Genomic DNA, 23,330 nt, shown 5'->3' with positions numbered 1-23,330 from the left:
TCTACGCAGTGGTGGAAAGGAGTCTGCTGATCTCTCTCTCTCTCTCTCTCTCTCTCTCTCTCTCTGTGTGTGAGGAAAACAGCAAAGTGTGACAGGTGTCTTATCTGCTCTCAAGGGAGATATGCTGCAATAGGTAAGGTAAACCTGAAAGTGGATTTGACAGTGCTTAAGTGAAGAGCTCCAGTGATGGCATATTCAACTTTACTCCAAGTGAAATATAGACAAGAAGGACATTGTAAAAATGAGTAAATGTCAGGGGCGCACGTGGTCGCGGACCTGGGTTTGAATCCGGCCCGTGGTTGTTCTCTGCCATTCTATGTCATTCCCTTCTCTGCCCCATTTCATATATATCTCTCTACACAATCAATTAAGCATTACAATGCAAACAAATAATCTTAAACAAATAGAAATAATAGTAAATCTCAAGGTAATCATATTAATATTGTATTGTAAAGTCTTGTTCAGAAGGTCTTCGATGTGTTTCTTCTCCCTCCTCTGGGCTAAACATGCTCAAAAGCACACACTTCTACATCAAACCGATTCAAAAAGAAACATCTCCATCATTTGATTTCTCTCTGTTCTCACAAATATGAATCAGTTTATTAGTCAGCACACTAATTGTCTAGTGCATCAACATTAAGGCCTGGCTACAGTTCCAAGAATCAGGCCTCGTCCCCTGAGTGATGGTCTGCATGGCTTGTTGATGAGTGACTGAACTTGTCTGCTCTTGTCTCTCAAGTCAGCAGGGAGGAAACTCACAGCTGAACCCAAGGCACACAGTGGGACCAGTGCTGGGTAACAAGGGCAGACTGCACACTCTTAGAACAACTGAATTAGTCTTAACTTCTCTCAACAAAAAGGCTGTTTACAGTAGTTGTGTGTCACTGTTGTTACATAAAATTAAAGGGAAGTTGTCGCAAAGAAAGCAGCAAAAGAAGGGATAGGTTATATAGTTCTTATATAGTTGTTGATGATTCATGATTACCTTCAGTGAATACTAGCGTGAGTGTCTGATTGAGCCCTTGTGATCTTAATCAGGCACATGAGAGACGTCAGACTGATACTGATGAGTTAAGCGGGAAATCAATTATGTACAGCGACATACCAAAATGCTTACGCACTCTATTAAAAAGGCTGGATACATTTGGTCTCCTGTAAAAGGACACGTGATTAAATGGAAAATGCCCACATAATTCCAAGAAGTTGTTTGTGAGTTCATGCTTTAGAATAACAACTTCTAAAGTAATGAACTGAAGTGAAAAGTTTTAGTAGTCTGGCTTTAATTTCAAGTTGGTACGATGGGAGGCAAGATAAATCAGTTTAATAGCTAGAGCAAGATGAGGAAAGACTTTTACTTTTTCCTTGGAATTCATCAAGTCTTCTGAAATATAGATAATCAAAGGAGAGGTAAGTGATTTGCTCCTTTTAGCTAACTTCCTGTCAGTGACTGCAGTTAGTAGTCCCCTCCCTCGTCCCTACGTCACCACCACATGAACGTACAGCCGTCTTCATCAGACAGTGCAGCGATGGAGAGCAGCGAGTCATCGTTCATGGGGCCAGAGACCTGCCTCTTTATAGCGCTCTGTCTCCTGACTGGATAAAAAATGAGCGGGATACTCTAAATTTTATCTGGCAATTACTGCAAAGCTGAATGACTGGGAGACCTGTGTTATGAACTGTGCATACTGTTTAAGTGATTGATGTATGAATATAGAGATTTAACACGTAGGCTATATTAACAAAAAAAAACTTATTTCTCCTTTAAGTTAAGAATAGTTATTTTGCACTTCACTAGAAAGCTTTGATTTATTTTAAGTTATTAAAAAAAGTTTGTTTCAATTTCTTTATTTTCTACTGTATTTTGCTGCCAATTTCTTGGGTTTAATATTTGTTTTGATGTGTTCCCTAGCAAGATATCGCACCAGCTTTTCACTAATGTCATTTTGTGGGATTTCGTGTTAATTTTAAGCCAAAATCTGCTCCATAAAAAATAACAAATGAATGTATCCAAATGTCTAACAGAGATACAGTAAGTTGCTCATTACAGAAGAGAGGTTTCAACATGGAGATCTTTATTAAAGCTCAGTTTCCCATTGTACAAACGTCATCATAGTTGAAACTGCATGCAGTGGCTTGGTTCGAGGCACGTTACTAAGGAGAATGAGCGTTGTTGAACAAAACTTAAAAAATAAAACACAAATACAAACAAAAAAACAGACATTAAATTGCATAACTTAATCTTATCGATATTGCAATTAAATCTAACTACAAAAGTATATGTTCATTACTATCAAGCTGTTGAAAAGGGGGAGAAACACTAAGAGCAGTTAGGACAAGGTAGGAAAAAACCATTCATTTTGCATTAGGAGCATTTTACCACTTAAAGGTTAAAAGGATTTAACAGATGACGAGAGGCACAAAGAAAGAATCCTGGAGGAATATGAGGCAAGACGTCTGGGTGAAAAGTCTCTATCGTGGGGGACAATAATTTTTTTTTAAACTCAGTTAAACCTGAGCAATGTATATACTGAGGTCTAAATGAAAGAGACTGGAAACTAGAATTTATAAACGTGTTGAATTTTTGATGGTACAGATGTGAAAGATTGTTTACATTATGCATTTCAAGGTGAACTTGTAACAGACAGTGCTCTTAACTTGACCTTTGACACAACAGAGCGACACACTCTATAATGGTGAAATCCCCATTGGATGCATGGTTCTGTTATGATGAAGCACCAAGGCTTTATGGGTGAAAGACAGAATGTGCAACAACAAACAAAAAAGTGCCCCTGCACAACAAAAGAGCAGCCAAATAATGAGGAAATTACAACAGCAATTTACACAATGTGGTTATAAACTCTACTGTACTTATAATTTTGTTATTATTTAGTCCTCTTTCCATAATTATTCTTCCTAAAAAGCAATACCTATTGCAGCATGAGGAGAAAACAGTGTTACGTCCTCCTTTCTGGAAACATCAAGAGTCTAGAGGTCGGTTCACACCAAAGAAATAAACAAAAACAATAAAACAGGCACATACAAAGTTACCCAACATATTGGCCTCTAGTCACCGCACTGAAGCCAATCTCGGATTGATTGCTGTTCCATGATGGGTTCAGCAACAAGTCAAGAGCTCATCAATGAATGTAGCTTGGAGGAGCCCACATTGTTATACATCACCATTCACCACAGCATATTCTACTTTTGGCAACAAAAAAAAAAGCTTAAAAATAATTGATTGGTCACAGTCTGTCCAAGTTTTACTTTAAACAAAACAACCTTTTTTTATAGCACAGTTTACAGGCAGAAAGTGAAAATAGAGGAGGATAGTCTTAGGTTGAGAACATTCTGACCTACAACAGTAAGACAAAATCTGACAAAAAAAATAAAGGCAGAAAACAATTGAAGATTTCTTTTTCAAAATTCCCCTTCTACTGTTCTTTCTTTTTCACAACACTATCGTTTGTTTGTTTTCATGTTTAGCTCATCCGACCTGAGGCACGACATCAAAGTCCACTTTGGGAACTTTCACAGCTTCTCGCCACTTGCCTTTCATAGATGACCTCACAAAAAAAAGGAAGCAGCAATTTACCTTTTCATCATAAGAGAGGAAATACACCGTTGAACATGGATCAAAAAAAGGACAATATAATATCAATAACCGACATTAATCAACCCCTATAATCGCCCAAAATATTAAGACCAGGGAGGAGTGGTGAGGGAGAGCAGAGTAGTAGCGCCTTTGCATGTGTGCCCGTCACAGTACGGTCTGCACTTCCGTGGGAATGTAGAAGAGAAAGGTGGAGGTACAGGAGCGAGGGATGGGAGAGGTGAGGGGAGGGGGACAGAAAAGAAGGAGTTCACCAGCCCTCTCGGATATCCATTGAGTGTGTTTGTGCATTATGTGTGTGTGTGACGTTCTATTCCCACTCTGTGGTGCCAGGTGGTTTGGAGGTCAGATCATACATGACTCTGGAGATGCCTGGGATCTTCTTGATCTCATTCACCATCTTCAGCACCACCTGGAGGAGAACAGATACAAAGACAATCAACTATTGAAATACTGAACAGCTGGAGAGAGAAACTGAGACGCTCCTTATTGAAATCATTCTCAAGGTTGATGATGTTCAATCCCTGATCCTAGATCAGTATCCATGATGGTAAACTGTACCTCCTCTGGGATATGGTTGCCGGGCGTGGCTGGGATGCCGGTCATGAAGTCGCTGGTGATGAAGGTGCGGACCACCACAGAGCGCCGGCAGGAGGGCTGCTTCTGCTGTGGGTCACGGTCAAAGTGCAGGGGGGTCAGAATGACCGGCATCTGGCTGATCTTACCGGAGAAGCCTAAAAAGAGACGCAAGGCAAAAGGAGACAGAAGAGTTCTTATAGAGTGCTACTACAGCAAAAATGATTAACCATTGTGGAAACTGTGCTGATCACCAAAAAAAGCTGGAAAAGTTTCCTTGATAATTTGAGATATTCTGATAAATTGGGATTTTTTATTGGGATGGCACCTGTCCACATTTGACAATGCCAATACTCATTCATTTATCAATCATTCATAATTACCTGGTCTATCAATTATCACCTTCACTGTTTATCAACAACCAACTAGATTCGCCATCAATTCATTGTTGTTCGAAAATACAAAAAGTTATGTTCTGTGCTTCAAATTTGATACTTTCTGCCCAACTAATGATGCCTGGATTAATCGATTTGTAAAGACTTCAAAATTTCTTAATGAAGCAAAAATTCTCAAATTATACGGACAAAATTATGTTCAAAATACACCCTTATTGACATCCTAAATAATAAAATACTAAAAAAAATCGTAGCCACTCCCACTTGAACATTTCTTGAAAACAAATATTTGGTTCGTCTCCAGGGAAATGTTAAATTCCCCATGTGGCTGAAAATATGCAGGAGTTCACTCTTCTGGTTACATATGAGGGCATATTAATGCCAGGCTTTGTGAAGACGCAAATGGCTCTTCAAGTGGCTAAACCAACCAAATATGAATCCTTCTAAAACAAAAAGAAAAACTACATTAAATCATCTAAAAATCACATGGACACACACTTACCAGACTCCCTAAGGATAGCGTGAGCTACAAAGTCAGCCTGTCTGAGTGTGCTCAGAACGCCTGTGGTCAGGAAGGTCGGGGTAATGTCTGTCGGCGGCTCTTTTACGTGGGACCCAAACACATACACCACCCTGGAAAAAGAATAGGAACCAATGAGTGAGTGTGGGAGTTAGTGTGATCATTGACAGCAGTGTCTAAGTGTGATCATTGACAGCAGTGTCGAACAGTTAGACTAGAAAGCTAAAGCTGTAAGAAAAGATGTGTGTGTTACCTGTTGATGCTATGGCACATGCGAGGGATGAGTCTGGCCAGGAACATGAGAGATTCCCAGTGTGGAGATTCTTTACTTGTGACACCGCACACGTAACTGTAGGACCGGCAATCACCCTGAGACACAGACAGACACATGTATCATGTTCTTTTAAAGCTATTAACAAATGAGGCTTTTTATGAACTCGTTTAGATAGCTACAGAGAAAGAAAGAACAAAAATCATGAGGAGTAAAATGAAGAGTGACACTTCTATAAAAAGAGCCAGCCTGTTTTCACTTCCAACACATTCCCCTGGAAATAAAAGCAGTGTTTGTCTTCTGTCTGCCCCACAATTTGAGGTTGAGGGTAAATTTAAAACTCTGGCTTTGAACAGGAAGTAATAGGACCCACCCTTTACACAAACACACACACAGTCACTGGCTGACTGCAATACTTGGGTGAGGAAAGCCGTCATGAACACTCTTCTCTCCAGGCAAATCTGAAGGGCAGTATACGGTAAACTACTGGGAAATGATGTGTAGTTTTTTTCTACCCGTTTGACCATTTCTAAAGAACACACCCTTTGTATGTGTCAGAGTCAACATCGGATGAGTTGAGAAAGAGAGAACCCTCCCTGACTAGACAGAGATAGAATCTGAAAGAACTGAGAGGGCTTTGTGTGGGTGGGTGCTCTCGTGGTTAACCACTAAATTATAGTTAGAAACACAAAAATCAAAAAAAAAAATTAAGACGCCCTGTTTCAAGCTTCCCCCGCTTCTAGAAGTCCACCTTACAAGACTTGAACAGAGAAATTCTATCTAGGAATAAATAAGTCCTGTGCAGTTTTACACAGCGTCTACAGTTTTATGTGACATGGTTGGTTCAATGATTGAGCTAAAATACAGAGGGACAGATTGGGGTTTGATAGATACATTGAAAAAGTGGATTACCTGGACGCCGACAGTTTTGATGGGCAGCAGGAAGGCATTGAGTGAATGAAGGCTGGTGATCTGCATGAGCTTCTCTTCCTCCTCGTCCGATATGCACGACTTGACTCTTTGCAGCAAGGTATGGGGCTGGAGAGGGAGAAAGACATGGGGAGTTTCACAAACATAGCTCTGTCTATTGTTGTGACTCATTGGAACAACACTTCACATTAACCAGCTGTTTCACTACACTGCCAAGGATGAATAATAATAATAATAATAATAATAATAATAATAATAATAATAATAATAATAATAATAATAATAATTAAAAAGTATGACAAAATGCCCAAATGTGCCCATCAAATTTGACAATAGAGCCACAAAAACACTGATTCACAAAATAGAAATCATGTAGGTCAAGTGTGAGCTTTTCTGCACGTGATTTTGAGTACCCAGTTCCACTGTCAAGCAACTAGCAGTCCACCCTGATGATGATGAAACTTCATATCAGCAAATTATTTGGCAGTTTTGTTGCAATGTACAGAGGCTGCACATTATCAACTCCATAATTAACCAGGGCAGAGCTTCCGCTGCATGGCCAGGCTACAAATAGCCACTGCTGATAACTTGGCATGTTTATTGCTGGCTGGTGTGACTTTTCTAAGATGAAACGGTGTCTGACAATGACATTGTTTGATGATTCGAAATAAACGAGACCACTCTTCTCACCGTTTATGATCCTACGGCATTTAAATGACCATATATTTCACAGTAGGTTGTGAAACTTTGAACTTGTTTACATTAGGTTTCTGAGGGATACAGAAGATCCATGTTACACACTAATGGTAAGATCTTGTTTCACTGAAAATAATGGAAGTGATAATTCCATCAGTCCTTGATTTAAATACTTCATTTGTCATCAGAATATAAAAAAAACAAAAAAACAGCACCATATCAGGGGGAACACAAAAATGTGCATGCCTCACTTTGCAGAGAGAAAAAGGTAAGAGGCTTATTCACAGCAATGAATATCCTGCCATTACCGTATTTTCCGCACTATAAGGCGCACTGGACTATAAGCCGCAGGTGTTATAATGTTTAATTACCATATGTAAGAGTTCGTGCACAGAGGGGATTGTCGGGAAAGAGATGGCTGCTTGAGGAAGCTCCCAATTATTAACATTTCAACAAACAAGTTGCATAACGTATTCAAGTGTTACCATTTAGTGCAATAGTAGCTACTAGGGATGGGCACGAGTGTTTTCACTACTCGAGTGATCGATTGCATTCCTCGAGGATCAATCGATTCCTCGTTAAACTTTTTTCTATTTTTAGAACGCAACACATCTGTCTGCAGAACAACGGTTCACCGCAATAAAGCGCTCAATGCTTATTGTCAAACAGTCACATGATTTTTTTCCACAAGTTTAAAACACATTTTCCTCACTGAAAGTAATTAAATAGACGGGCCACAATTTAAACTGATCGAGTAGGTCTGCTGTGGGGAGAAAAAAAGAGAAAAAAAGCATGGGCTGCAGTTGTAACAAAAAAAAATAGCCTAAGTCACCATTTAAAATAAGAAGGGCAGCAAATAATATAAAATGATTGTCCTAAAATTAAAATACACATAAATAACTCACCAAAGCAGATAGTTGTATATCCAACCGCGTAATGCTCACTCCATGTCCGTGAATAATTATCGCGACTAATTCCTCATTAACGGAACGTTACACCGGTCGGTTTTTGAATCTTATCCCCATATTCCCTATTGAAGGCTTCTTAACTGTTGTTGGCTCGGAGCGAATGTGCCTGAAGTAAGCCTTGCTTCTTCTTTACTTTTCTTTCTAAGCGGAGAGCACCTTGCATGCTCACCTGGAGTCTACTCATTACTAACTGAGAGTAACAGGTGTCATCTCCCCTTTTTATAAACTTAATTTTAACATCTGCTTTGAAATAATTGGACAGTTATATTCCTGAAAATCTTCTGGAGAAAGGAGAGACCGTGTTCAGCTCCGCGGTGCTGTGGAGAACACAGGCTGCGCTGTGGTGGCACGGAGGTGGCAGTGATTTGCAGTTGCTGTTTGACACAACGCTCAGTTTATTGCACTTGCATCAAAATATTTAATTTTGTTAAACTTTATTTTATCCGTTTTGTGCCGTTTTGTACACGTATATAACATTTTAAAATAGGGGCGGCCCGCCGGCCGGCCTAAAGGCTACAGACACTAAAAAAAACAAAAAACGATTTTCTTCATCCACCAATCGAGTTCATTTGAAACTAGGAGTACTCGAGTACTCGATTACTAATGCCCATCCCTAGTAGCTACAGAACATATACTGTGCTGTGTAATAACAGGGTCGAAAAATTACGGTAGTTGCAATTACATGAATGCAGATCCAGTTAAGAGTGACACATTGTTGTATGTTATATCCCTACATGTTCTGACCTTTTTGATACTTGCAGAGAAGTCTGTGATGATTTTGAGCATGTTGTTTGTTTCAGCAAAGTCCTTACAGATGAACGGCTCCTCTGCACAAATCACTCTGATGGACAAACCGGGACCTAAAAAGGCAAAGGAGAGAAAAGTTCACCTTTTTTAGCGAATATTGGGGTGATGTGAGGAGTTTTGAGTCAGTCTTAATGAACAAGTAAATGGGTTGATGCAAGTCACTTGCGTTTATGTACTTGCCAGGGAATGGGTGTCGGCAGACGATCTCCTCTGGCAGGCCCAGCTCTCTCCCCAGCGCTCTGACCTCGTCTTTATGGAAGTCTTTCAGAGGTTCGATCACTTTGCCCTGGAAGATCACAAAAGGAGTGACACTAGCATTAGCACAACAGTGAGGGCTATGTCTAAAACATGGTTGTGCTTTTAGAGAAAAAGGGCTGAGCACCACTGTTGAAGGAGAGCCACTGGAGGGAGTGAGGGATGATATAGAAATACATTTGTAATAGAAGAGGTTATGTTCTTTCCCAAAAGAAAATCTTGCTTGAATGTGTCGAAACATAAGAGTGAGTGAGTGAGTGAGTGAGTGAGTGAGTGAGTGAGTGAGTGAGTGAGTGAGTGAGTGAGTGAGTGAGTGAGTGAGTGAGTGAGTGAGTGAGTGAGTGAGTGAGTGAGTGAGTGGTACCTCATCTCTGAGTTTGCGGATGAGCTCTGTGTCGTTGTGATGCGTTTTGATGACCTCTGCCTTGCCGCTAGCTAGATGAGAGGCACTCTCAATGAGATCGGGCCGCAGGGTACCCTGGGCCAGGAAAACCTCTTCTGGCTTCAGATTCAGTTCCCCAATCACTTCATTCGCAACCTATGAAACAACACAATTCAATTGACAAAGTCAGACACAAAAGCGATCATTAAAGCAGCCATATTGGCAGAATAATACGTATAAATGTGTAGTAAAGATGTGGGTTAAACTGACAACGTCATCAATAACACAAGATGCTGATAATATCAAATCTACCACATTAAGAATCAATAAAAGCTTAGTACTCACTTTGACAAATGTATCTCCAATGATTTTCCTTTTCTCTTCTGGGTTGGTAGTCATATTCAAGGTCTTGCTAATGCGTTTTCGTGGCGTCCTGTCCTCCTCGGAGATGGGAAGGGTCGTTGTTCCGTTGTAGAAGGTGTGAGCTGCATTCACCACTAAAAACAGAGATTTCAGAGAAGAGAAGGAGAAAGGGGGGATGAAACAATTGGGTTATAAGCAACACTAATCTTTAAACTAAAAAATTCTGCAACAATTGTGTCACAATAAATTATTTATTACATTGGCATCTTGATATGACTCTGATTTAAATTGATTGATTACAGCAAATGTGTTTTTTTGAGCTCTAAGGTCTTTTTTTGTATACACTTGGTTTAATATCCCTACCTTTGACTTTGATGCCCAGCTTTGTGAGGGCCTCCTCCACACTCTGACTCTCTCTCTTCCTCATGAAGCCGTTGTCGATGTGAACTGCTATCACCTGGTCTGGGTTAAGAGCTTTGTTGAGGAGAGCTGTGCAAACGGTTGAGTCTACCCCGCCACTCAGCAGCACCTGACCAACAAATAGAGAAATAAATAAATAAAAACGGTAGAAATTTTCACAACAACGTTAGCCACTCGTTATTTTATTTATGTTGTATTTGACATATCTGGGGATTTTGGCTGGTGGCAGGCTTGTAAAATATTAAAAATGAAGCTCAATTAAAATGGAAGACATGACTGCAGCCGTGACACATCCAAACAGAGACACACACAAACGCTACACAGGGAACAAGCTGCGACACAGTACAGTAAAAAACAGTGAAATATGCGACAAGAAACAGAGGATTTTCTTTGAATATAATTCCTGTGCTTTGAGCCTCATTTATCGCCTTCACACTCCCCTGAGATGAAGCCCAGTTTGAAGCCACTCGGGGAGCCGCCTTCCTCTTTTCAGATAAAACAGGGTTTAATTTGGGAGTTTAATTGGTTCTACTTAACTTCCCACAACTGCTGCTGCTGCTGCTGTCACCGCTTCCTGAGCTGACACCACGCCTAACACTCAACACCAAAGCTTTAGACGTAAGGTCAAATGCACTGAAACTGGTTTGGATTCACGCACACTCTCTCACAGGCACAATCAGAAACATTGTCCAGTTTCACTCACCAGCACTTTATTCTTGTTCACTTTCTCTTTGATCTCGGCGATGCAGTCCTGCTGGCGGTTCTCTACGGTAAAGTTACTTGTGCATTCTGCGATCTCAAACAGGAAGGTACGCAGCATCTCTATGCCTCTCTCCGTCAGGTCCACTTCAGGGTGGAACTGTGTCCCGTAGAGCTTCTTCTGTTCGTTAGCAATGCCTAGTGTGGGAAAACAGATGAGAGCCAATGGCTGTTAACATTGTCATTCATCTTCTGGGAGTGCAAAACTAGTAGAACACAAGCCAGATTAGAGCAAAAATAGTATTCAATACAGATGAACACGTTATTCTTAGAAGCTGTGTCAAATGTACATACCATCTGACATAAAAAAGGAAAACAAAAAATGGCATGTGACCACAATCTTATTTTAGATTAAGACAATCGGGGTCACAGTTTAGCCTGCATGCTGCTCACCGGCAATGATGTTCCCTGATTGGGCCACCACTTTAAAGCCATCAGCCACTTTATCCACGCTGTCACCGTGGGTCAGCAGGACCAGTTCTTCCTTCTGAAGGCCTCTGATAAAAAAAACACACACACACACACACACACACACACACACACACACACACACACACACACACACACACACACACACACACACACACACACACACACACACACACACACACACACACACACACACACACACACACACACACACACACACACACACACACACACACACACACACACACACACGTCAGAGGAAGGTGTTATTATTCAACAACATCACACGGAAGGGTTATGTGTACAAGCTCTGCCCTCACTGTCTGCATTCAGGTGAAGTGTGAGAGGCAGACAGTAATAAAAATTTTGCAGCCGTCTATTTTAGACTTTACAGTGTTGTTGTAACAACAAGGGGCGATATATGACAGCTGGAATGCTCCTGTAGTTTATGTAGTAAATATGGGAAAAACCCTCTGAGCAGCAGTTGTGTTTCACATACACAGTACAAAACACTTTGTCCCCAGCTACTTGAAAGATGAGATGGTCCTAATAGTACAGACCTATACAGAAGTGTTTTTCTTGAATGTTGGCTATGTTCCAAAGGTGAACTCGATTTTGGATGAACCGTCTTTGCTGATTCATATAACTCAGATGACTGTTTGCTGCTTGTATGATGTAACTAACCTCTGAAAAGAATAATCTCTATTTGCATCATCATTAGCTTTAAAAATAGGGCACTGAACATATCTGCTCTATTGCCAGCCCAACCGTAGTTCATCTGTCAAGCTATATTGTCTGCTATGTCTCCTTACAATGCGTCTGGCCTATTCTTTTTTGCACCTACTATGCTTTAACATGTCTTCTACCATAAACTTTCAGTGTGTTTCTCGTCAGCCGTTCACATTCTCTCGCCAAATATTTTGTGATTGTTATGTTAAAAATGTAAGGACCTGTAAGGACCTGCAGCAACAGTAAACCACTTTACAATCCTGTTTATTTTGATGCATATCTCCATTTATGATATAAAACATAAAAGAGGACTTGTTTTGTTGTGATGCACTTGAGCAACCAAAATACCTGAAGAGAGAACAGGTGTTGTCGAGTCCAATACTGAACACTCCATCTTCCCTCACACTCTTTTTGTGAACTGTGCCGCCAAAAACTTTATTCATCATCTGCAACACAAGCAAAGACACACACACAGCAGAGTTAAAACTTTGGGGAAAAAAACATTACATTTCAGTTTTATTTCCAAAATACTATGGCCGCCTAGTGTTTGGAGAAGTGCAGGCTGATGGTGTTCATTTCTAGGCTAACTGGGAAAATTGAGCAAGTAATGCTCTCATCTCCCACCGCTGGTGTCAAAGTGCCCTTGAAGAAGGTGCTGAAGTCCCAGCTGGCCCATGAGAGTTGAACTGTAGCCTGGACTCCACTGATTGGAAAGTGTAGCAACTCGGAGTGAATGTGTATTATCACAAAGACCTTGACAAATAATATAACTATAAAAGTGTGTGCATGCACGCTAATGTGCATACATACCTGCATCCCATAGCAGATTCCAAGGACAGGCTTTCCTATGGTGAATATGGCAGGGTCGAACCAGGGGGCATCCTCTGCATACACAGAGGCTGGACCTCCCGAAATGATGATTGCCCTAAGAAGGGGAAGAGAGAGAAGTAGAGTTGAGCCAGAATGTATTATACACTATAAACAAAACATTTTAATTTCTGGTGCTTATGCTTCTTGTGCTCACCTGTAGCCCTGTTCTCTGATAGCAAAGGCCGGGGTCTCTAGAGGCAGGATCTCAGAGCGTACACACAGCTCTCGCACCCGTCTGTCAATCACCTTGCCATACTGGGCCCCGGCGTCCAGGATCGCCACCGCTCCCTCACATGGCCCATTCTGCTCTGGGCTGCTGACCTCCAGCTGTGGACACATACACACATTCAGAAAGAAACACTAAAGTGCTTGCACAGAAAAAATAATAACTCCCACATTTGCTTTTGCACACTAGTGTCACACACATCAAATGTTGCCTTAATGCAATGTCCAGATATCAGCAGTTAACTGGTGGTTGGGGGGAGAAAGGTAGCCCATCTCTGACCTCCCTAGTTAAAATGTGACCCAATAAGGCCTAACACAATTTAGGTCATGTGAGTTCCAATAGAGACAGACATACGTCGCTCTTGTGAAACGTGCTGCAACCATTCAGCCCATCAGTAGAATCACATGAAAGCCACAAGTTAGTCAAACGATACCATTAGTAAGGAGCCTCAGATATAAGCTACTTTTCAAGGATGTTCAAAACTCTTAGCATGGTGTAGTTTCTCTTTGGCACAGTGACACAACTCTAACTGGGTGTTATTGTGAACATCAATATTTGGGTAACAAATTACAGTGCAAGAACAAGCAGAGAGAAGTCAGACCACTGACAGCTAAACAAAACTTGGGAAAGGAGGACGGCGAGAAGAAAAACGTGAACCCACTATGGACGTATTGTAAGAGGGTCCCACGTGGTTAGTGGAAACACTTCCGCCGTGGATGTGTCTAAAAACAACTTTTGTTATGATCTGTTAACAATAAATTACACTTGGGTATTATGGCTAAAACAAACCATGGACCATAACAGAAGCTTTCGCATTATCAACCCGTGAACATTCCTATACAGTTTAGCAGCAAACTTTACCAAATCAGCTGTTATAGTGTCTCCAGTTGACAGACCATTAACCGCGGGCTTGCTCATCCTAGCTAAGTGACGACGTTAGCAACCATGTGTCAGTTAACGTTACGTTGGCCCAAATTGTCTGACAGCAGCCGCCTTCAATATATTACTTTGACAAAAGCTCGGTGACACTTAACAAAACTAAAGCCAGAGCAACCACAAGACAACACTTTCTGTTCGTAGGACTATTACTGGGAAATCATGGCTGTCCGGCTAAAGCTAGCTAACACCTCACCTATGTAGCATTCTATAAACAGCGGCTAGTAACCAGCAAGCCTGTTAGCTGGCTAGCGGGGCTATGCTACAACCCACGCGGTGCTTGGAGGCGAGCGGTATCGGGGAAAGAGAGAGAGGAGGGAACCACACTGATATAAACGCAACGTTTAATGGCGAAATATCAATATTTGACAGATTTTAATAATGCGGAACATCCCGGAGAAACCATTCCCGGTTTGTTCGCCACATGTTAATGCAAGACTGCAACAGGCACACAACATAACAGCGGACTCAAAGCTACAAACGTTACATGCTCTCTAACTTTCGCCCCAGGCCGTAATTAACCGGGGAGGGAGGTTGACTAGATCAGCACACCGGGGTCTTAACACGAATTCACCGGGCAACCCGGTACCGGCGGAGCGGGTAGTCCCTGGCTCCACTGACCTTGCTCTCTCCGTTGCACAGAGCCATGGAGGACTGCCGTGTTGTGGAATGAGCTCTCCCCTTCGCCTCGGTGTCCCAGGTCTCCAAAGACAGAGAGAGAGAGAGACGCAGCTACTCGTTAGCTCCTGGCTCAGTACGCCGACTTCTGTTTCGAAAGCAGATTGGGGTTGTTGTTGTTGTTGATGTGAAGATGGGCAGTCGTCTCTCCTCCTCCGTCCGGGGTATAACTTTCACAGAGCGAGGGGAAAGCCTAAATAAATGTGTCTGTGATTTGATGGGTGGAGCGCAAAGTTACATCTAAGAAATGAGTGTGGCCCCACGAGGGATGGGCTTACTGTAGACAGCGTAGCCTACAATTTCACTGGACATGGTCAAACATTTAGAGCTACTGGGTGCTTAATTTTACATATGATGTATGCATTTTTAAATGCTTGAATGATAGTGATTTACCCTGATCCATTGTATTCACCACACTGATCTCAGTTTCCCATCTGTTATGACAGAGGCCCCCAAGTAACATCTTGCTATATAACACACATTTAATTGTAGGCTATATTGCAGAATCCCACTTACACTCCTTTATCTGGAAATTCACTTGTGCAAATATCTGTAGGCCTATAAATAAAATCGGATAGATGGCTACTGTACTCCATTCATTGCCTAAAACAAATGACAATAATCAAAAGTGTAATGTTCATTAAAATTTTAAAAAGTGCACAGGCCTAGTGCTGATGGAACGATCTCTTCTTCAGGCGTCATTTTAGATGTCTGTTCTTCAATAGACATCTAAAATGTAGAAGCACTGTCTTGCTCTCATGCTATACTGCTCCAGCAGAAGGCTGAAAAGAAAACTGCACTTTCCAACTGGGAGAACAAATGCAACATAATTTTTTACAAATTGAAAGATTGAAGCTTCAACTAATGCACAGTGCATACTGTATAGGGCCTCACACCTCCAACTCAATCAGGGGCAGTCACTGTCAGCAAGTATGTGAGATGAACACCCTGTACTTTGACACATCCACTCTACTATATGTTCAAGGACTTTTTCTCTTTCTGTGTCTTTCTCATACATACATTACCTTCAGGCTCAGTGTACAGTATTTACTCCAGGAACTGAAAATAACTTAGTCACATTTACAAAAACAACTCTGATAATAAAGAGGCAACGGTTTTACATGATGGAGAAAATTGTGAATCTAAACTGTATAGACCATTGCATTTGAAAAATGATATCAGCGCCATCCTGTGGAAAACACTAAATATCACTTTCTTTAACAGTCTGTTAAAACACTGGCCTTGGAATACACTTTATTTTTGATTAGCTGGAGGCATGTCCATTAGAACCAGTCAACCCATCGTTCTAAACCAGTGCACAAAGAGCATTAATGTAACCATAGCGTCAACAAATATGGGGTCTTTGGGTGCCTTGGCTGATTCAAAGTTTGCCCAGTTGGTGATTCTGCCTTGAAAATTAGCTGACTAATAAACTACAAACATTAAACAAACTTTTTGCCTACAGGTTAGTCATTAGGGAATTAGTACAATACTATCCTCTGTCCTGATGCAGAGTGAAAATGAGGAATATTATTTTACTATCTGGACACACTTTGTCAAGAAACTAACACAGACCCTCTCACATGGTTACAACCAAGGCTTTACAGTTCTCCTGTCATCACGTGCTGATCTACCCAAACATGCCTTTTGTGTTGTCACATGCCATCTGTGGGGATAAGCAGCCTCACATGCACTCATCATAGCCACCATAAGGCTGAGCGTGCCGTTATTCATTACCTCTAAATAAAAAGTGCTGTGACAGATCAGGACACTTAGCAAAATATATTTTTTACAGAGGGAAAGGTTGTAGTGTGGCTTGGCTCAGGTTTGAGGATTTCAGAGTGGCCAAAGAAAATCTACATCCATTTCATCCTTCTTAATTCTTAATTTGATTTCACTGTATTTTAATGTACACTTTAATCTGAACTCAAACAAAATAGGCTATAGAAAACCCAAAGGTTCTTTTTCAGGATATCTGTCTGCATACAGGAAATACACCCTATTGGTGTAGCAATTATTCTGGGAGAAATGTGACTTCTTAAAGTTTAGATGATAATGAATTAATAGGCAGAGAAACAATTCATTGTCTATTGGCAATGAATTGTTTCGTCTGCCTCTGTCTTCCACCTCATCCCATTTATTTTGTGGTCTTTTTTATGATTGTACATCTAAGCAGCCAGCAACAGTTTAAAAACATTCTCGTGTACTTTTCTTTCAATAGCAGTCTTGTTGTATTCAGTGTGCCCCCGTGACATACGGCCTGATGTGTGCTGTGTGTATCGTATCTGCACCGAAGCGGAACTCTGTTAACTAGTGTTTTGACACGTCAGCTGTAGGTGCCGGACACATTTAGACAGCACACACGCTGCGCTTCCTGGTTCCTCTGTGTTGATATTCATCGATGTAAACTGTGAAAGTCAAACGGTAGTCAATATTTTATTGTGTTTCTGCCTTTTATGAAGATGTCGCCTAGTTGAATTTGAATTGTCAAAGAAAAAAAGCCGTTTTCCGGTTTGATTGCCTCTGTTATTCCGCCGTTGTGTTGTGTTTTTCCTTTTTTAATTTTGGCATGCTGTCATCATCATCATCATCAGGTAGCCTATCATTCTAATTATCGACTGCTTGTACTTTATTTTCTCTCATGACGCATGGGCTTTTCTATTGTCTTTCTATTAGCCTTGATTCATCTATTGGGAAACTTGTTTTATCGTTCTCTGTGTTTTAGGACTAGTAGCTAACGGAACCACCTGGTCATTTAAGGTGGACAGGTGCTGACTTAGGCCAACACATTGATTGATTTAGGCTATCCGCCTCATAACTGGCCTTAACTACTCCCTGTCAGGGACTGGTAGTGTCCGCGTGCGAACAGGTGTGTGTGCACGTAGCATTTTTTTTTAACCTTTTACCCCGATCATGACTTAATTAAATAATAAAAAAAAATGTCTATCCAAACTCATTTGCACAGGTGTCTGCCTGCATGTGCAGTCTACATACAATTCTGCTGCTTATCATTCTAGTCAGTCAGAAACTCTCTTGGCCAGTTTGCCAACTCTGTGTGTCTTGTGTACTTGATATTTCTTGCTTGTTGCTCACTGGGTGTTTTTACACTCACCCTGTTGCAGCTTCTTATTCCAAATGAGAAGATCTACTAGCCTGACATAACCCCATCTGTTCAATGTTTGTATGCACTTTGTTCCATTTGTGTGTTGCATCTTTATTCTTGCTCTAAACAGCCTGCCTGCCCATTACTATATTTAAATTTTTGCCATTACTGCATGAACTGCAATCTCAATCGGATTCAAATGATAGAAATGGTTCTATCTCTATCTCTCTCTCATCTTTTTCTGCAGAGTTGCTGAGGGCACAGCAGGTTTGATGCCCACCGCTCCAACATGGAGCCTACCGATTTGATCACGCACAAGAACGGGCGGCAGAGGAAGCTGGCGGGCGCCACCATCCCACCCGGGAGCATGAGGGACGTGGGAGAGGCCAGCTCCTCTGAGGTGGAAGAGGAAGCAGAGGGACTCATCAGAGGGTCAGACTCTGAGGACAGGAGGAGCAGAGGCAGGCCTGGGATACGTGGAGAGCTAGGCAACGTGATGCTTCTCCTCTTCCTCTATGTGCTGCAGGGGATTCCTTTGGGACTGGCTGGCAGCATCCCTCTCATCCTACAGAGTAAGAAAATCAGCTACAAGGACCAGGCCTTCTTCAGTCTGGTCTTCTGGCCCTTCAGTCTCAAGCTTTTCTGGGCACCGCTGGTGGACGCTCTCTACTTCAGCAGGTTTGGCAGAAGGTAAGAAGGACACATGCTTGCTGTTTATGTGGTTGTATTCCTTCTTGTGGATTATTTTTGCTACCATGTATCTTTTTTTTCCCTGATTGTGCAGAAAGTCATGGCTGGTGCCCACACAGTACCTGCTGGGCCTTTTCATGCTCTACCTCTCTGCGACAGTCGACTCGCTGCTGCAGGCCGAGGAAGGACCCGACGTTGGAACACTCACTGCAGTCTTCTTCATGCTTGCCTTCCTGGCAGCCACACAGGTAGACAATCATTAGCACTGTGACACAAACACACATTTGGGCACAGACATACCGTTGGGTAGGTAGTTGCTCTCCCACCCTACAATTGGCTGCACATTCTCTGCTTCTCAGGACATAGCTGTGGACGGCTGGGCCCTCACCATGTTATCCAGAGAGAATGTAGGTTATGCCTCTACATGTAACTCTGTGGGCCAGACCGCTGGCTACTTCTTGGGGAATGTACTCTTTCTGGCTCTGGAGTCTGCAGACTTCTGCAACAAATACCTCAGAGTGGAGCCCAAGGACACGGGCATCGTCACATTGTCAGGTATGATCAACCCCTGACCTAATGGCGATAACTTTACAGAACAGAAACATGGCAGTCATTTCTCTGGTAGATCGGTTTAAATAAGTATTTTTCTAATGCTTTCTGTTCTTCAGACTTTTTGTTCTTTTGGGGAGTGGTGTTCATGATTTCCACGACGCTGGTCGCCCTCATAAAAAGGGAAAATGAGCACGGCAAAGGAAAGAGGAGAGTCCAGGAGGAGACACAGGGCGTCATGCAAACCTACAAGCTGCTTTTCTCCATCGTCAAGATGCCCACAGTCTTCACCTTTTGTGCCCTGCTTCTCACCGCTAAAGTACTAGAGCATTACTAACATAATTACAGGTGTTGCTTTTGCACAGTTGCTGCTTTAAATAAAAACCAGCTGAGAATAATTGTTGTTTGGCGTGTCTTGTCTGTGTGTTTCAGATGGGCTTCTCTGCAGCAGACGCTGTCACAGGGCTGAAGCTGGTGGAGGCTGGAGTTCCCAAGGAGCAGCTGGCATTGCTGGCAGTGCCCATGGTGCCTCTGCAGATCCTGCTACCTGTGGTCATCAGCAAATACACAGCAGGGCCAAGACCTCTGGATGTCTTCTACAAGGCCTACCCTTTTAGGTTGTAACACAGGCTTATAAACCCATACACACACATCTATTAACAGCCTTATTTTTTCTCCATTACTTTTTATTAACCGATTTTAAATGCATAACATTAGCTTTTCATGAAGCATAGCAGGAACTTTACAATGAAATATCACATGCTACTCAACAAAGTTGTCCAACCTTTTTTTTTTACTGCTGCTTTCTATCTGACATTTTACTGATAACATAAAGAGATTGTCGAATGCACCATTCTTGGACACAAAAGTGTAAACCATGTGTACAATAAGGGCAGTGTATTTCTACAGGATGGAAGAAACAGAATTTATGATGCACGCACACACTCAATAAGCTCAACACTGACTGAGTCTTGTTCTTATGTGGTTGCAGGTTGCTCATAGGACTGGAGTTTGCTCTGTTGGTGTGGTGGACCCCCAGCCTAAAACAAGATGGAGGGTTCCCTGTTTACTACTTCGCCATGGTGCTGGTCAGCTACGCAGCACATCAGGTATGTTTTTTGTTTGTATCTTTATCTTGTTTTTCTGCTTGTTGTAGCCAGGTGCCCAACTCCAGAGCAGGGAAAGCCCCAATAATATAATAATATGTCCCCCCCACCATGTTTCATTATGGGTTTGGTACACTGCTGTATCATTCTCTCTCTCCTGGTTTTGCCCTCACATACACTCTTCTGTAGCTGCCATACATCTCTTAGTCTTTATCAGTACATAGGAATCCACCCAGTCACCCTCCGTGATAAAGCTACTATTTCTTAGTCGCCCCCAAGTGTTTTCATCCTCTCCTGATTTTTTTATTTTTTTTACAAAGGAGTTAAGTTGTTCAATTGTACTACACACGTGCTTAAAATCTGATTGCAGACCTAGAAATAGTGTGGAATCTTAAATGTTTCATCTTCATTTGATATTTAATTCATAACAAACTGTATTTTTGAATGGTTCTTAATCTTCAAGAATTCTGATAATTTTCTGGTTTATTTTACATTTTTTGAAATATTCATTGTGGTGTCAAACCTTTGGATATATATACAGTACATATTAGGTAATTAAGGCCAAATAGTGTCATCATGGTGTCAGTTTTCTCCTACCAACTTTGTCTCAGTTTCTGTTTCTACCCCCAGATGTCAGTGTGGAACAGAGGAAAATATTGATCCAGTTTCTCTCTTGTCAGAGAAGAGAGATTAACTTTCCATCTCTGTTGCGTTGTCTTTCATTGGCATATGAGATCCATTATCACAGAGATGTAGTTCTTCACCTTGGAATAATTGATTATGTATATTCACTTGCTGGATCTAGAATTTTTGCCAACAGACATTATGATCAATACATAACTTAGAAAAATTGCTGCAATAAGAATGAAGTCATTAAAATGTCATGAGTAAGTTTGAGAAGTGATTTAATCGAAGCTTCCCGTGTTGCTACAGGTGGCATTGTACAGTATGTACGTAGCCTGCATGGGCTTCCACGCCAAGGTGAGCGACCCCCTCATCGGCGGTACCTACATGACCCTGCTGAACACAGTCACTAACCTGGGGGGAAACTGGCCCTCCACTCTGGCCCTGTGGATGGTGGATCCTCTGACCTCTAAGGAGTGTCGGGGGGCTGTCGCACAGAGCTGCGGCTCTCCAGAGGAGGCAGGGGTGAGTACGCAACAGGGAAAAAAGAGCACGGGGGTGTATGCAATTACCCTGGACTTAAAGGTGGACTCAGTGATTCTGGCTTGTTGTCAAAATCACTTTTTGTCTAAATCAGTGAATATCGCCTCACTATCTGCTTACTGTCTGTACTGTGTGTCTGTGTTTGCTGAAAAAAAAAAGAAATCTGGCGTTAATAATGCAAAGCCTAGGCTCTGTAAATTGGTATGTAAACAAAGGGTATGTATAACTATAGACCCCCCCTCCTGCTGTTAACAAAATAACTAAGTAACATTTACTATTAGCTACTAGTAAAATGTCATCAAAGTAATTGTACTTTTACTTGAGTAGAATATTTTAGTACTCTTTCCACCTCTTGTATAAACACTGGATTTTGTGCAGCGAGGATAGATTTTTCTGATTTTGACAAAAAGCCATTTTGACAACATTGAGCATTCTCCAGAATCTTTTTTTAAAGGAAAGATTTAACATTTCTTATTTTTTTTTGTCCCGTCTCCATATCCAGCTGTGCGTTAAGGAAGGTGGTGCCTGTGTGACCACCCTGGACGGCTACTACGTGGAGTCTGTGGTGTGCGTGGTGATAGGCCTGGCCTGGTGGCTGTGGTTAGGGAAGAAGATGAGGCGGCTTCAGGACCAGAGCCCTTCTGCCTGGAGGTGCAGAGTTGGTCAGTGATGAGACACTGCTTCATCATCAGTACCACAAACTCTCTTTTTTTCTTGCACTTCTGCTCACAACAAAAATGCTCTTGAATGGTGGACACACAACTGTAAATCCATTCTCATCCGTCTGGTTTAGTCACTCTGGCTCTACTGTAGCTGCTACGTTCAGAACACACAATTCCACCTCCGTCATCCTTGAGGTATACACATCTTATGAAACACACCATTGTCTCTATGAAGGTTAAAAAAAAAAATCCTTCTCAATGTTACTCGTGCTTACCTGTAACAGCAACCCTGAACCGAAACAACTGTTGGGTTATACACTACCAAGCAACTTCTGTAGAAAATTTGAAATATATAATTTTTTTCTTTTGTTTCCGAAACCATATTCTGCTGCTTGTAAAACAGCCAAACCAAACCAGAGCTTGGTCAAAGAGTTCCAAATAAGATTCTCGGTTTGTTTTCAACCTGCTTGGATGTCCAGATTGTCGAGTTTACTTTACGTGAAGTAGTATAGTGTGGTTCTGTGCAGTTTTTACCATTTGCCCCAAATGGTAACTTGAAAATCTGAGCTTTTAGCAAACTCAGCATTTCAGACTTGTTTACCTTGCTGCTCAGTCACCATTTCATCTGTAGTAAAAGGACACGTAAGGGAAAGGTATGCAGTCGTCTCAAACGGTCTTGATGCTGTTTAACTCAACACATCTGTTCATCCAATGCAAGTTTAAGCACAGTGTGAAGAGTACCCTTCAATGCTGTCACTGACTCAATGATCTGAACCAATGTTTGTCTATTTTAAATGATTATTTAAATATCTTTTTCTAGTCTTTCTTTTTATCCTTTGAAGTCATTTGTGCCTTGTTTAGTTTTCTAAAGTCTTTAGAAAAACAATTCAAAGCCCATCTTGTTTGAGCTGTAGTTAAATAATCACAGCGGGGACATATTACTGTAATTTGAAGATGAAGTTGTTACATTGAAAAATACTCCTTTTGTTACACTGTTTTTCAGGTAATAAGCTCTAGTTTGGTAGTTAAAAAGCTCTCATCACTTCAGTTATTTATCTTCTCTCTCTTTTTTTTTTTTTTTTTCTACTTTTACAGTCCACATTCCCACAAGATTTTAATTTGCACAGTGGTTTATGTATCAATGCTTACATGAACTGAGATGTCTGATTTTTAATTTTTTTGAGCAATCTTATTTTTACAAACTTTCCTTAATTCGGATCTGTTACCAATTAT

The 23,330-nt window shown here is 41.4% G+C and overlaps 2 protein-coding genes across 4 annotated transcripts; one reads left to right on the top strand and one right to left on the bottom strand.

Moving 5' to 3' along the window:
- Positions 1-2,051: 2,051 nt before the first annotated feature.
- gmps (guanine monophosphate synthase) lies at positions 2,052-15,053 on the bottom strand. The gene is made up of 16 exons (XM_080052544.1): positions 14,764-15,053; positions 13,135-13,307; positions 12,921-13,035; positions 12,459-12,556; positions 11,346-11,449; positions 10,897-11,090; positions 10,137-10,302; positions 9,756-9,907; positions 9,393-9,566; positions 8,954-9,059; positions 8,711-8,826; positions 6,285-6,410; positions 5,355-5,470; positions 5,084-5,214; positions 4,172-4,344; positions 2,052-4,022 (listed from the first exon to the last, which is right to left on the bottom strand). The coding sequence occupies exons 1-16, from the start codon at positions 14,788-14,790 to the stop codon at positions 3,921-3,923; spliced, it is 2,073 nt and encodes a 690-aa protein (XP_079908670.1). The 5' UTR covers positions 14,791-15,053; the 3' UTR covers positions 2,052-3,920.
- Positions 15,054-17,167: 2,114 nt separating this feature from the next.
- slc33a1 (solute carrier family 33 member 1) lies at positions 17,168-23,275 on the top strand. 3 transcript variants are annotated; one of them, XM_080025262.1, is made up of 9 exons: positions 17,168-17,244; positions 18,171-18,613; positions 18,708-18,861; positions 18,973-19,168; positions 19,282-19,481; positions 19,595-19,779; positions 20,154-20,271; positions 21,202-21,417; positions 21,938-23,275. In XM_080025262.1, exons 2-9 carry the CDS (start codon positions 18,213-18,215, stop codon positions 22,103-22,105), a joined length of 1,638 nt encoding a protein of 545 aa, XP_079881388.1. In that variant the 5' UTR covers positions 17,168-17,244; positions 18,171-18,212; the 3' UTR covers positions 22,106-23,275. The 3 variants fall into 3 exon arrangements, with proteins under 3 accessions (XP_079881388.1, XP_079881387.1, XP_079881389.1); XM_080025261.1 differs by having other exon boundaries at positions 17,201-17,414; XM_080025263.1 differs by lacking the exon at positions 17,168-17,244 and adding an exon at positions 17,586-17,689.
- Positions 23,276-23,330: the final 55 nt, after the last annotated feature.

This window comes from Ammodytes marinus (assembly GCF_949987685.1).
Source record: "Ammodytes marinus genome assembly, chromosome: 3".
In the NCBI taxonomy this organism is placed as follows: Eukaryota; Metazoa; Chordata; class Actinopteri; order Uranoscopiformes; family Ammodytidae; genus Ammodytes; species Ammodytes marinus.
The sequence above is the reverse complement of the archived record's forward strand: the minus strand, read 5'-3'. Positions and strand labels throughout refer to the sequence as shown.